This window comes from Manis pentadactyla, chromosome 3, assembly GCF_030020395.1.
Source record: "Manis pentadactyla isolate mManPen7 chromosome 3, mManPen7.hap1, whole genome shotgun sequence".
Lineage (NCBI taxonomy): Eukaryota > Metazoa > Chordata > Mammalia > Pholidota > Manidae > Manis > Manis pentadactyla.
The window spans coordinates 154,790,172-154,806,447 of NC_080021.1; the positions used below are offsets into that span (position 1 = coordinate 154,790,172).

Genomic DNA, 16,276 nt, shown 5'->3' on the forward strand with positions numbered 1-16,276 from the left:
GAGAGAAGGGATAGGTGGACAAGGTTGGCTGGGTGCACTCTGTGCAGCAGGTTGGGAACTTTCAGGAGCTTCAGGTGCTCCATCCACCTGGCTGACTACTCAGCTCAGAAGCCCTCCACAGTGATACACAGAGCCTACCTCCTGGCCTGCGGGCACCGGCATGCAAACAGGCAGTCCCTGCCCTGGCATCAGGCCGGCCTGAGGGAGGCCCTACCTACAGCAGCTACAAATGCAAAGCACTGAGGCTTACACCTGTGTGCTTGGCCCACTGGTTCTGACAGTGGAAACAGGCACTGCCACCAGGAAGCAGTTAACAACCCTTTCCTCCCCCCAGGCACCAGCGCTGCTCCCCTGCAACCCCTGACATTACTCCAGGGGATGGGCAGATTCAGAGACTAGAGCTTCTGGGCACTAGATGGCACCACATACAAATATGAAACCTCAAAGGAACCTGGTTCAAACCAAAATCTCACAAACACCAGAAAAAGAACCAAGTGAAACTAAACTCACCAATCTTTCTGAAAGAGAATTCAAAATAAAAATCATAAACATGCTCATGGAGGTACAGAAAAGTATTCAAGAACTCAAGGATGAATTTAGGATGGAGATTCAATCATTAAGAAATTCCCTATCTGAAATGAAACATAAAATGGAGGGATTTAAAAGCAGATTAGATGTAGTAGAAGAGACAGTGAATGGAATAGAAATTAGAGAACAGGAATACAAAGAAGCTGAGGCAAAGAGATTTCTAGGAATGAAAGAATATTGAGAGAACTGTGTGACCAATCCAAATGGAACACTATTTGCATTAGAAGGGTATCAGAAGAAGAGAGAGAAAAAGGGATAAAAAGTGTCTTTGAGGAGGTAATTGCTGAAAACTTCCCCAATCTGGGGAAGGAGACAGTCTCTTAGGCCATGGAGCAGCAGATCTCCCAACACAAGGGACCCAAGGAAGATAACATCAGGACATGTAATAATTAAAATGGAAAGATCAAGGATAAGAAGAGACTTTTAAAAGCAGTTAGAGAGAAATAAAAGATCACATACAAAGGAAAACCCATCAGGCTATCATCAGACTTCTCAACAGAAACCTTACAGGCCAGAAGGGAGTGGCATGATATATTTAATGCAATGAAACAGAAGGCTCTCGAACCAAGAATACTCCATCCAGAAAGATTATCATTTAAATTTGAAGGAGGATTAAACAATTTCCAGATAAGCAAAAGCTGAGAGAATTTACATCCCACAAACCACCTCCCCAGTGCAATTTTGGAGGGACTGCTATACATGGAAGTATTCCTAAGGCTAAATAGCTGTCACCAGGGGAAATAAAACCACAGCAAAGAAAGTAGAACAATTAATTACGAAGCAGATGAAAAATCAAACCAACTACCCCCAAAGTCAATCAAGGGATAGACAAAGAGAACAGAATATGATACCTAATATATAAAGAATGGAGGAGGAAGAAAAAGAAGGGAAAAATAAGAAGAACCTTTAGGTTGTGTTTGTAATAGCATACTAAGAGAGTTAAATTAGACTCTTAGATAGTAAGGAAAGTAATCTGGAACCTTTGGTAACCACGAATCTAAAGCATGCAGTGGCAATAAGTACATACCTATCAATAATCACCCTAAATGTAAATGGTCTGAATGCACCAATCAAAAGACACAGAGTCAATGAATGGATAAAAAAACAAGATTCATCCAGATGCTGCCTACAGGAGACTCACTTCAAACCCAAAGACATGCACAGACTGAAAGTAAAGGGATGGAAAAAGGTATTTCATGCAACTAATAGGGAGAAACAAGCAGGAGTTGCAGTACTTATATCAGACAAAATAGACTTCAAAACAAAGAAAGTAACAAGAGACAAAGAAGAACATTACATAATAATAAAGGGGTCAGTCCAACAAGAGGATATAACTATTATAAATATCTATGCACCCAACACAGGATCACCTACATATGTGAAACAAATACTAACAGAATTAAAGGGGAAATAGACTGCAGTGCATTCATTTTAGGAGACTTCAACACACCACTCGCTCCAAAGGACAGATCAACCATACAGAAAATAAGTAAATAGACAGAGGCACTGAACAACATCTTAGAACAGATGGACATAACAGTCGTCTACAGAACATTCCATCCAAAAGCAACAGGATACACGTTCTTCTCAAGTGCACATGGAGCATTTTCAAGAATCAATCATATACTAGGCCACAAAAAGAGTCTCAGTAAATTCAAAAAGATTGGAATTGTACCAACCAGCTTCTCAGACCACAAAGGTATGAAACTGGAAATAAATTACACAAAGAAAACAAAAAAGCCAACAAACACATGGAGGCTCAATAACATGCTCCTAAATAATCAATGGATCAATGACCAGATAAAAACAGAGATCAAGCAATAAATGGAGACAAATGACAATAATTCCACACCACAAAATCTGTGGGATGCAGCAAAGGCCATGCTAAGAGGGAGGTATACTGTAATACAGGGATACCTCAGGAAAGAAGAACAATCCCATATGAACAGTCTAAACTCACAATTAATGAAACTAGAAAAAGAAGAAGCAATGCTGCCCAATGTCAGTAGAAGGAGGGGCAGATTTGAGCAGAAATAAAAAAATTCAAGAAGAAAAAGATAATAGAAAGAATCAATGAAAGCAGGAGTTGGTTTTTTGAGAAAATAAACAAAATAGATAAACCCCTAGTCAGACTTATCAAGAAAAAAAGAGAGTCTACACATGTAAACAGAATCAGACATGAGAAAGGAAAAATCACTACAGACATCACAGAAATACAAAGTTTATTAGAGAATACTATGAAAAACTATATTCTACAAACTGGATAACCTAGAAGAAATGGAAAACTTTCTAGAAAAATACAATTTTCCAAGGCTGACCCAGAAAGAAACAGAAAATCTGAATAGACCAATTACCAGCAAGGAAATTGAATTGGTAATCAAAAAACTACCTAAAAACAAAACCACTGAACCAGATGGTTTCGCTGCTGAATTTTATCAACAATTTAGTGTACACCTAATACCCATCATCCTTAAAGTTTCCAAAAAGTAGAAGAGGAGAGAATACTTCCAAACTCATTCTATGAGGCCAGCATCACTCTAATACCAAAATCAGGCAGACACCACAAAAAAAGAAAAGTACAGGCCAATATCCCTGATGAACATAGATGCAAAAATACTCAACAAAATATTAGCAAACCAAATTTAAAAATACATCAAAAAGATCATCCATCATGATCAAGTAAGATTTATTCCACAGATGAAAGGATGGTACAGCTTTAGAAAATCCATCAACATCATCAACCATATCAACAAAAAGAAGGACAAAAACCACATGATCATCTCCAAGGATGCTGAAAAAGTATTTGACAAAATTCAACATCCATTCATGATAAAAACTGCCAACAAAATGGGTATAGGGGGCAAGAATATATCTGTAAATGACATTTCTGACAAGGGGTTAACATCCAAAATATATAATGAACTCACACACCTCAACACCCAAAAAGCAAATAACCCTATTAAAAAATGGGCGGAGTATATGAACAGACACTTCTCCATAGAAGAAATTAAGATGGCCAACAGGCACATGAAAAGATGCTCCACATCGCTAATAATCAGGGAAATGCAAATTAAAACCACAATGAGATATCACCTCACACCTGTTAGAATGGGCAACATCCAAAAAGACCAGGAACAACAAATTCTGGCAAGGATGAAGAGAAAGTGCAACCCTCCTACACTGTTGGTGGGAATGTAAATCAGTTCAACCATTGTGGAAAGCAATATGGAGGTTTGCCAAAAAGACTAATAAGAGAAATACCATTTGACCCAGGAATTTCACTCCTAGGAATTTACCCAAAGAAAACAAGATCCCAGATTCAAAAATTCATATGCATCCCTATGTTTATCACAGTACTGTTTACAATAGCCATGATATGGAAGCAACCTAAGTGTTCATCAGTAGATGAATGAATGAAGAAAATGTGGTACATATACACAATGGAATACTATTCAGCCATAAGAAATAAACAAATCCTACCATTTGCAACAACATGGATGGACCTAGAGGGTATTATGCTCAGTGAAATAAGTCAGAGAAAGACAAATACTAAATGATCTCCCTCATTTGTAGAGTCTAACAATGAAGCAAAACTGAAGAAACAAAATAGCAGTAGACTCACAGACTCCAAGAAGGGACTAGTGGTTACCAAAGGGGAGGGCTAGGGGAGGGCAGGTGGGGAGGGAGGGAGAAGGGGATTATGGGGTATCATGATTGGTGCACATGGTGTGTGGGGGCTCACGGGAAAGACAGTGTAGATAAAAGACAAATAGGGACTCTGTGGCATCTTACTACATTGATGGACAGTGACTTCAATGGGCTATGGGAGGGGACTCAATAATAAGGGTGAATGTAATAACCACATTCTTTTTCTTGTGAAACCTTCATGAGAGTGTATATCAATGATACCTTAATAAAAAAAAAAACATGACTTCAAAGGTCATGTTAGCCTTCCATTACTTAAATGTACCATCATTTATTGGCCAAAATAAGAAAGAGTTCTTTAACCTAAAGTTTTTATATGTGAAATTTAAAAATGCTTAAGGAGTAAACCCACACTATGGAATAAATTAAACTGAATGTAGTCTGCCAAAAATTAAATGGAAAACTAGTTGTAACATGCTTATGTAAGTACATTGTCTTCTTTCTTCTTTAATCACCAAACCTGCTCACTAAGAAACTGCTGAAGTCCATGGTGAGGAGTGACAGGACCATGTCTGCATCCTTATCTTGCTCTGGATCTTCTTTCATTGTCCCCATCTATGCCCCTGACTTGTATTGTCCACTGGTATGTACCATGCTGGCCACTAACTTACCATGCTCAGCTCACTACACAAAGCTATCATTGCAAGAGAACATCATGCCTAGAATAGGATTTATACTACTTATATTTCTAACTATGGTTCATCCAACTCTTGCACAAGTTCTATTTATTATAGAAACATAGGTCATATGGGAACATTTAGTCCCCTTCAATTCTATGCAGCCTTCAAACATTTCTGACATCTGGGACTCTGTTCTACTCTCTTCTTGAATATATCCAGGGAAGAAGATATATCTTTAGAGCATAGAGTGTCTTGTGCACATGTGCACACACATGCTACTTAATAAACTATCTAAAAGCTTAAAAACACTCCACCTGGCCCCTTTACAGGTAGACAGAAGAGAAAGTTAGTATCTTTAGCATCTTTATCTGTGTGTGAATATATATATTCTGAACATATTCCTATACATGTGTTTATGTATACGTATGTGTATATATATATATATTTAAAACCCTCAGTCTCTCTTTATAGCTGTGTTTTTTAGTAGTTGTCACAATCAATTTTAAAAAATTATATGGATCTTTAAATAAATCCATCAGGCCAGTTTCTGTCTGGTTGGGAAATAATTACTGCCTAATTGCTAAGTGCTCCCACCCCTTATACTATGTTCCAATGAATTACAGACCTCTGGCAATCATAGATTTACAAATCAGCAAGATTAAACAATTTACTGTTATTTATGACAGCAAAGCTAGGTCTTCTGTATTATATTCCACATTAGCATCTGTCACTTTACATTTGGGAGATCCTGTCCAAAAAAAGATTATGCCTCCTAAGCAAACATTCAGCAGAGCTACAGGAACAGGCACCCTGACACACATCCTGACAAAACACTTTAAAGCATTGCTAGTGCCCGCAGCTGTGCATTTCCAGGCTTCTCAGCAGATTAGCATGGAGTCTCTTAGCCTCATCTTTGTATCTTCCTCTCAGTAATCTCTCACATGGCCCAGTCCATTAGACTTGAAAAATTCTCATGAAATTAGCAGATTAAGATCTAGCTTTAGTACGATGCAGTGGGCCAGGTGTGGGACAAGGAGTCTGCTCTTTACATAGCTTGACCCTCAGAAAGGTTTAAGGTAGAAAAGCATGGCATTTGACTCAGCTGATTCATAATAGGAAAATGCACAGACAATGCAGATAAAGTCCTTTACGTTGAGTTGAAGTCTATGCCAGAGCAGCTGCTGCCACAACAAGTACAACGGCAGGGTGTGCACGCATATGTGTTTGTGTGTGCATGAGTGAGAGAGAGAGTGTGTGTGTGTGTGTTTGTGTGTGTGTGTGCATGCTGAGAGGCAGGGAGGGATCATTACTTCAGCAATCACCCCCTAGGCCTTAGCCAGCAGCATGGAGGAATGCCAGAAAGTCAAGAGGAAGTCTCACCAAAGCAACTGGGATCACAACACCAACAGGCACCTTCTGATCGGTAAAACTACTGATACTAAAAAGCACATATGCACATGTTCTTCTATTTTAATCAGAGGAAAAGAGTTTTGCAATATTGTGTTATATGAAGAAAATAATTGATAATGATCCATTACCACATTTGTCCTCCCAACAACCCTGGAAGGTATGGGGGCAAGTATTACTACTTCCCCTATTTTTATAAATGAGAAAATAAACCCAGAAGGCTAGGTAACTACCCCAGTTTATACCAGTTGCAAATGATAGTATCTTGATTCAAATCCAGAGCTTCTGCTTTTTTCATTATTCTTTACTGATGTGTTTAATTATGAAAGCAGTGTATATCCATGTATGATTATTTAATAAAGTGAAGTATATGAAGTAGAAAGAGAAAGGTTTTCACTTTCCCCACCATACCCACATACCCCAAATATACTCACTGTTAACTGTTTGGAGTATATCCTTCTAGCTGTATTTTCTATGCCTATATATATATACACAAAACTGGGATTATTTTACATACGATCCTCTAACTGCTTTGTTTCATTAAACAAGCTATTATTCACATCTTTCTCATGACACATAGATCCACCTCCTTTGCTTATGGATTTGAATGCATCCATGGTATGGTTAGGTCATAAATTATATACCTGTTCTCTACTGCTGAACATATAAGTTGTTTCCAAGTGTTTCTTTAGCATAATACCAGAGTATTCTGGCACACAGACATTTCCACATTTGTATTAGAAAATTTACAGGATAGATTCTTTGTTTGAAGGTTTCCTAGATTATTGGAAAAGTACTCTACTTATTAATATACATATAAACTACCAAACTGCCTGACCAAAACTTTGTAACAATTTAACTGCCACCAACAGTTTACAAACATGACAATTTTCTAGCACCAACACCAAGTCACCTTTTTTTCAAATGGATTTTTTTATTTATATTTTTTGGTTATTAATGAGGTTTATCACCTTTTCACATGTTTGTTGTAGTTGTTGACAATATTTCTTTTGAATTGCTTTGAATTTTCTTACTGATTTGGAAAAGTTTTTCATATATTGCAGACATCAACCACTTGTTGTAAAACTCTCCTTCCAGTATTTTGTGGGGTCTTTTATCAAATAGAATAAACTCTGGTTCTCTGATTTCAAATTCTTTTCTTGTTCCATTAGAAATCCCTAAATATAAAATTAGATACCCCTACCTACAAAGCAGGATTCTTATTAGAGGAAAATAGAAAGGAAATAATTAAATACTATATTTGTACAAAACACCTATTAGTAGGGACTTGGAAAGGGAAAGAAAAATTTCTGCAACTTTACGCCAATCTTTGGGAATTGAATGTTCCTGAAATTTTTCTCTTCATATAAATATAGGCATTACTCCAAAATTTGATGTCATTAAAAATATAGAAGATGAGAGATATTTAAAGAATCAGAAAATGTGGATTTTTAGCAAGTCTTATGTATATTTTAGATGTCCTCTTATTCATAACTAATGAGAGTCAACTCAGATGAAAGGACCTAAACTTTCACTTTGGCTATGCAAGTATAAACAGTAAAGGCATACTGGTCAAATCTTGAGTGTTTGAAATGAACGGTCAAGGCTGTCAGCTAACAAAGGACATTGCAGCCCTAGCTTTCTACTTTCAATTTTAAAACCCCTGGGAAATTTAGACCTTTTTTTCCCTGCCTACTATTCTCAAATAACCCTGTTCAAATCCTACTACAGGTTTTGTTCATGTTACTGGTCTAACAGAAGAGTGGCTAGGGCCCAAATGAGGAGATTAATGGTTGGTGAAGTCAATGCCTATGCTTAGATTCCTCAAAAATAGGTTTGAACTTCTATTCCTCAAGTTTGTACAGAAACTATCAAACTTTCAAAGATCATGAAGGGCTCAAAGCCAACAGATGTTTAATTGAAAATTCTTAGGGCAATTTCCACACACAATGTTGCTCATGTATGTCTGTCTTTTCAATAAACATCATTATGCTTTATCACAAGATTTAATAGAGCAGCTTAGTTAAAAATGCCATCTGGGCCTCTGGACACATTAAACAAAGCTTAAAATAACCCACCCAGCAGCTGGGAGGGCCCCAGCTGTTCTCAAAACCTCTCCCACTCCTTTTACTTCCCCATTAAAAAAAAGTGAATGAAGACTTGAGGCTAAAAGATTCAAGAATGAACTGATTCAAACAGAGAGATAGGAGGAACCAAGTACTCCCTAAAATTTACTAACACTCATATAACAGACTTCCCATTTTAGCAATTCAGGGGTGGTTTGAGAACGGAAGCAAGTTAAAGGTATGGAAGGCTCCTTAGGGTTTTCTAATGTATTACAATCCTGTCTTTCCTAATGTTTGGGCAATAATAGCTCATTCCATTCACCTATTCTGTAATGAACACTAGCAGAAAATGCAGAACGATTACCACCCAGTTCTTTTTCCCTTCTAGAGACCAGACCTGAAGCCAGCCAAGCCCAGACCTCCAGATCCATTCCAGGAAATAGTTTTATGTGTTGAAGCACAGGTTTCCCTCCCTTGCTTCCTTCTTCTTCCCCCTCCCTACTTCCCATCCACCTCCATATCCCAGTCTGCTTCACTTCAAATTCCTTGTCTTTGCAGCCACACCAAAATTTGTTCCCCAAATAGTTCTAGTAAATGCCTAGGCAAATGCATTCTCATTCTTTGGAGCAACCACCTTTCATGGCCCTTGTAATCGAATATAGCCTATGCAAGCGTCTATCTGGAGGGCACACCCAAGTCCCTTGTTGACCAAGCTTTCCTCATACATTACACTTCAGCTTCTACCCCTAAAAGATTTCACAAGACACTGAGAAGCTCTTAAATTCTGTAACCTGCACTATATGCTATTATTATTATTATTATCATTAATTACCACCATATGGCCAGTACAGTACACGGCTAGTATACAAATGGACTTTCTCTTGGCTAAAACTTGTATGAGAGCTGTAAGTTGTTTCATTCAATACATGTATTTAAAATGCATCTAAAATGCATTCAGTTGACCATAACAATACTCCCTTACATTTCTTAGTGCTGTGGATGTTATAAAATGTTTTCATATGCAGTGTTTCATTTGATTCCCAGACAATTAAGCAATTAAGTGATATTGTCATACCCAGTTTATAGATAAGGAAACAAGTGGCTTCTAGGGATTTAAAGAAGCTAAAGCATTTGCCCTGAAACTTGTATGGCAGAGCTAGGATAGGAAGGCAAGCCTTCCAGTTGCTGATACAGTGGTTTTTCCACCATACCTCATTGCTTCCTGGGCTAAAGTCAAAAGAGTATGATTGTTGTATGAAGAAATTTGGTTTAGGTTTGCCAAATATATATTTTTAGTATTGAGTAAGCTATGTTTATTCAACCTACAGTTGTTTTTGGTTGTAACAGTCTGACTCCATAAAAAAAAAAAAAAAACTTTAAATGATTAATTTTAGAGCTATCCAGTAAGGTAGGCACTAACAAATTGCACCTATTTAAATTTTAATTAATTAAAGTTAAATAAAATGTAAAATTCAGTTCTTCAGTCGCACTAGTTACATTTCAAGTGTTCAGTAGTTACGTGGCTAGTGAGAAGGACAATACAGATTATACATTTCCATCATAGAAATTTCTACTGGACAGTGCTGATATACCATGTCATCTCCAGAGAAAGCACACTTCAGAAAAAATCAGAAATATCTTGAGGCAGACACAGTGCTGTCATGTGTCCATTATTAAAGGTATTTAAGACTAAAAAAGAATGTCAGAAGAAAGAGGAGAAAGAGAGAGGTATATATACACAACTGCAGATGGATCCACCCAAAGAAGGGCCAAGCCTTTCTTTAGAGCTATTATATTGCACTTATAGATTATCTTGATTATAGATTAGGGACTGGAGATTAGAAATTAGAATAAATTGATCCATACAGGATCTAAACCACATCTGAAGCAGAGGAAAAGAGAAATAGGATTAAAAAAACAGTTCCAAACTAATTTTAATAGCAATTCACTTAAATGATACTATTTACTTTTTGTACTCAGTATTTTTCTTTTGCTCTATATAATATGACATAGTTTGTATCTTTAAAGGAGAATTAAAATACTTCTGGGGATTTTTTAGATAATTTCACATAGCCACTGAAAAATACAAGAACAGGTAAAAAATACCTTCTCATTTATTTACTAATCCATCCAAATTAATTATATGAAAACCCAAGAGTCCATACCGGTATTCAAAAAAGCAAAAGCAAAACAAAATCAAATTCATGTGTCACCAATGGAGGTGGCTATTTCACCAGATCTTTACTCTGAAAATTGATAATTAAAAAAGACAAATAAGCATATTTCCAGAAGGAACTATATTTCAGGATAATCAAATAGCCTAGTGAATGCCCAATTTATAGAAAAATGCTAGCTAAAACATGTAGATGGAATTAGATGATTCAAAACCATCATTTTGAAACCCCTAGTAAAATAATCAACTCAAACCAGGATCATTAATGGATGCGAAACAATTGGATAAAGCTTGATAAAAAACTGAATATTCACATGGTACAAAGTTCACCCCATGGGTACTGGCAGTCTCAAGGCAGGAAATAGTGGAAGGTACGGGCAATAACCACCATAACCCTATAGTCATCTCAGCATCAAGAATTATGGGACAACCTAGGATCAAGTTTGCTAATATGACACAACATAAATACACATTCATACCTATGAAATATTATTGGGGTAAAAAATGTTGAACCTGGATCTAATTAAGCCTTTAGAACAAATTTCTAGTTCACACAAAAACAGGGAATAGAATGAAAAATTAAAGGATACCATGAAGAAGTAATCAGAAAATTCCAGAAAGGGGAAGGGGGAAGAGACATTCTACAAGACAACCAATGGACAAGTTGATTTGATTAACAAAATAAAAATAAAGAGGTAGTTACTTGCTAAGTTAAAAGATACTTAAAACAAATAACCAAATGCAACATGTGTTCTTTGATTAGAAGAACCTAGTTTGAACAAACCAACTATAAAAGACAAGTCAGAATAATTGAGGAAATGTGAAGGTGGACTATAATGTGGGTAATAAATGATATAAAGGAATAACTTTTCTATTTTGCCTGGAACTTTCTATTTTGTCCCTGATACTGTAACTGTCAGGGAAAATATTCTTATTTTTCAAAGATCTATACTGAAGTTAGGGGTAAAATGTCATTTTCTTTACTATAATGTTGTCCTCAAAAAAGATGCAATAAATATAGAAGAATGTCAATCTAGGGTATGGGCATATGTATGTCATTAATCTATTCTCTTTACTCTTCTAAAATTTTGAAAATTTCATAATAAAAAGTTTTTAAATCCCAATTTGTAAGGTGTATGCCTGACAATCTATTTCAAACTTTGAGATATTAAAACATAAGCAGTACAGCTTGTCATTTTAGAAATTCCAAACTTCTGTTCTCCTCTAGCAGTTATATAATCAAAGATCAACTATAGAGTTTTATAGAAAATTCCTTTGTAAAAGTAACTTTTTAACCAAAACAAATGTTTTTCAAATATAGAGAATGCCACCCACCCAATCAAATTCAAGTCAGTTTAAAGAGAATAACTTTTACTTCTCTAGCCTATTTATGAATAACCAATAGGCAATCAAAAAAAAAGTCAAAGCATTTGGAATCAAAATTTTCATTACTGAGTATAATTCAGCAGGCCAAGTCAGGAAGCAAGTACATTCCCATCAATCTGCAATCATTCAAGACCAGTTTTGCTTACAGTTATCCAGTCTGTTTAAATCACCTTTCTCCTGACGCTGGCCTTCTGATTATTCAATTTGCTGTAGTAAAAGTCCCAAAAAAGTGAACAAAATGAGGACAGCATTGGTTAACATTGACTGTTTGAAATTCTGATAAATGTTGACCATTCCCTTCACCCATGCCCATCCATCTTAGATGTAATACTATCAGATTATTTAAGAGATGGTGCTCCTATATGGATTTTATATGTCATTTTGTCCTTCATAACTATCACATTAAATTTGACTCTATATTAAGTGTATATTAACATATGCTAAGTATATCCTAAAATGAACTCCACTCTCAAAGTTAGTAAAATGTGAATATCAGAGAAGAACCATTGAAATAAGAGGCTGAAGAGCCTTATAATAAAGGGTACCAAGAAATAATAAATCATAATAATAATTTGTCCATGCAAATCAACAACTGCAGCTTCAAAAATATCCTGACCCACAATAAATATTGGCTAGGCTATGTTTCCATCACCCCCTGGAAAAACTTGCCCAGGAAGGGGTATGAAAGCTGCCATAGGCTTGTTATTCTCCATCATTCTACAGGAACAACTTTGTCAGACAAGAGTAAAAGATGATTTGTCAACCTCTCTCTCCAACTACTTGATTAAAGCCAACTTTCATCAGTCCCAAAGAGGAGTCAGAGAGAAATACAAGTCTTATGCATCCAGCAGCATCTTCTCCTTGGGTTGCAAAAATCACAATTCCACCACCCAATTTACCACTCAGCCCTGTTTCTCCCAATTGCTTTTGATAATTTTATATATATAAATCCTCTTACCCCATCCCTGAAAAATAGAGAAAGAGGAATTATAGTAGACAACCCTAAAGTTTTGGGGGTTTTTTTTGTTACCCAAGGAATGAGAAAATAAAAGGGAAAGGACTAGAAAGAAGGAAGGAATCTAAATGCTGGATAATTGTTTAGTTTCACTTTTAAAAATATGCACATTCATTTTATACTTCTGCAGAGGTTTCACTTAGAAGAAAAATTCTATGTATGTGGGTCTGATTACAGACTGAAATTACTCTTTCAGACAATTGTTCCCACAGAGAATTCAGAGACCCCTGAAGTTAGGTATGCCTCTTGTAGAAGTCCTTGAGATGCTGTTGGATCCGGGAAGGAGGGAACTGGGATATGGGAATTCAGACTGCAAAAGAAGACTGCAGAGGTCATGGGAGAATGAAGAGGATATGAAGATGAAAACTGGAAGGGAGAAGAGGCATGAAATGTTGTCAAATGCCAAAGGGCATCCTGGAGAAAAGTTGGGAATTGCTTAAGAAAGGCATTGCAAATCCCATTTCAGGCCATTTAAAGATATGCCTCCTGGGAACTGAGAGCCCAGGCTGTATAGCATCAAAACACTCCCCACCCTGTTTCTACCTTAATCAAATTAATCAGTTCCACTGGGTTAACAAACCAGTGACATTAAAAACCTTTAGGGTCCCTCCTGTCAGGGACCAACACTGTGTGTGTGTGAAGATGATTACAAATAGGACATGGGAAAAAACAAAAACAAAACACTATGTTGTTAGCCTAGGAAAGAAGTGTGCGAGGGGAGGGAGGTTAATGGAAATGGTCAGAGCAAATCGTTTTAAAGGGCTTGTTAAGAAGACATGAAAAGAATCACGGCCAGTTGAGGGACGTGAGCAGTCACGGGAGTGCCGAGCAATGTGTCAGGTTCACAATGCCCAGCGGAACTCAATTTAATAGTAGCAGCCCTTAAGGACGTTCCGGGCTGAGGGAGCTGACAGCCCGGAGTCCCGGGTGCACCAGGAAGGCTGTGCAGAGCGGTGGTGGCAGAACGCTGGAGGAGAGCACCTGGGAGAACGGCAGAGCCCGGGTCGGGGTCGCTGGAGCCGGTAGGCAGGAGTGGGTAAGAGGAGAGGAGCTGGTGGTGGAGCGGCAGGAAGCGAGGGTCGGCCAGGTTACTCACCCCGTTGGCCGCAGCCATCTGCACCACGATCTCCGTGGCCGTCTTGCTGAAGTACCTGCCGTCGCTACCCACCACCATGGTGCAGCCCTGACGGTCACGCAGGTCAATGGACGACAGCACGCTCTGGATGAAGTTGGGCAGGTAGTTGCGCTGGCCCTCGAAGAGGCCGGTGGGCCGCCGCAGCCCCCCGCCGCCGGCAGGGCGCTGGTCCTCATAGGGCACGGTGGGCACCGTCAGCACCGGGATGGGGCTCCCCTCCATGGCGTCCCCTGGCCAGTCCTGTCGCGGTTCCCGGGAGCCGGAGGGATCTGCAGCCCGCCGGGCCCCCCCACCAGGCTGGCGGCGCGCCCGGACTCCGCCTCGCACCCCAGCCCCCTGCCCAGTCGCCTGCGCTCTGCGCCCTCCGGCGGCACCGACTGGTCCTCCCTCTGCGCAGTCCCTTACTGCCCCAGCAGAATTTGGACTCTACCTTCCAAGAAAGTTTTCTCCTGCCCAACTTCCTTTCCAGCCGGATCGCCCGATGTGCCCGCAAGGTCTTCCCCCAGCTGGAGCCACTTTTGGAGTGTCCCAGAAGACCGTTCCTAGTACTCACTACCCTACCCCCCAGTGACACCTCCTCTGTGCCTGACCCAAGCCTTTCCTGGTGATGTCTTCTCTGCAGGTCACACCCTCCGTCAGAATACAGCCTGGGGGTGATGAGAACTTGAGCAAGGTCTGGGGTCCTCTCCCACACCCCAATCCCTCTCCCCTCCCACCAGCAGCCCTGTCTCCTGGTCTCTCTGGGAGTGAGCAGTTGACTCGCTCAAGTTTCTCTTTTGAACAAGGCCAAGGGAGGGAGTTGGGAGGAGGCTCAACTTTTTGCCATTAGCAAACAGCCCCAGCCAAAAATAACCCTGGAAAGGCAAGCTGAGAATTGTTATCTTCTGCCAGCTCTGAAACTGGAGGCTGAGCACTGGTGTGTCTGCATGTGTACACACACCCCCACCACTACCATGTGTTGCAAGGAATCACATACTGTCAGGCCCTTCAGTCCCGCAGGTCCCACCCAGTCATGGTTTCCCCAGCCCTCCCAAGGCAGCACACTTTTCGGTATGGAAACTTCTTGTTTGTTGTGGTGGTTGCAACAGCAGCAAGGCGGACATATTTCCTTCCACCTCTTGCCCTTCTCACCCTCCCTCGTCCAGCTCAGCTTAGAAACAAGCTTGTCCCTCATTGTATTTGTCCACACTGCTGAGCTCTGCCTGCAATTAATCATTCAATAGGAGAGTAAAACTCTTTTTAATATTCTACCACGAATGAACAAACTTGCATTAAATAAGGACAGCGTACAAGGAACTGCACTAGGTCCTTGCCATGCACCTTCTCATTCTGCAGGGGCTAAAGATGTTCTCCCCTTATCTCCATACAGCCCACCTAAAATCCAAAACCAAGAAATACCTCATAGAAAATAAGAGTGAAGAGAGAATGGACTAAACAGGTAAAATGCAAAGAGGAAAGAAACAAGTCTTATTTTTGCTTCTATTGCCTATTACCCTCAAAGCATTTTTGTACCCACTGAGGCTACTGTCCTGAAATCTCCTGCTGCTTCTCCCCCAAATACTGTCCACTTCCTGGGACTACTCTTGACTTTCTGCTGGTTTATAAAGTATTTGGTCATAATAAGGTATCTGTGAATAACAGTTCACACTTAAATGCTGTTTTGCAGTTGATAAAACTGTTTTGCATCTGTTTTCTCCTTGGAGGCTCAAAACAACTAAAAGAAGTAGAAATGGAATTCACATCATTACCATTATATAGATGAGAATTCGAAGGCCTTCTGTGAGTAGCAAGTGGTCAAGACAGCATTTGCCATCAGTCTAAATTCTTGTATGGCCTCTCCCCTTTTCTTTTCATTGAAGTGTGATGGGAAAACCAATGAAACCACCAACTGACTTCTATTGGGACTTTTTAGCTATTAAACAGCAAAGTTTTTGTTTGTTTGTTTGTTTTTGCCTCTACTCTTTCCTTGGGCCACCAAAGGCCCATTCCTTTGTAAAGTTCCTAACTTTTGTGGTTGAGGGAGACTTGGCTTAGCACCAAATAGGTGGCACCTGAAAACTTCCAAGGATCTCTGCATGTATCTATGACATGGGGTTTTAAAAACCACTTTCTACTAACCTTTCATTTTTTCAAGGAAGGACAGTACCATTCCTATAAGAAAAGAGGTCAGTAAGTCCTCTG

At 39.1% G+C, this 16,276-nt stretch overlaps 1 protein-coding gene across 1 annotated transcript in view; it reads right to left on the bottom strand.

Moving 5' to 3' along the window:
* Positions 1–14,843, bottom strand: part of PGM5 (phosphoglucomutase 5) — a 185,128-nt gene extending 170,285 nt beyond the window's left edge. The window contains exon 1 of the mRNA XM_036928441.2: positions 14,057–14,843. Within this exon, the coding sequence (XP_036784336.1) occupies positions 14,057–14,317 (261 nt within the window). The 5' untranslated portion in view covers positions 14,318–14,843. The remainder of the gene's footprint in view (positions 1–14,056) is intronic.
* Between the last annotated feature and the right edge of the window lie 1,433 nt (positions 14,844–16,276).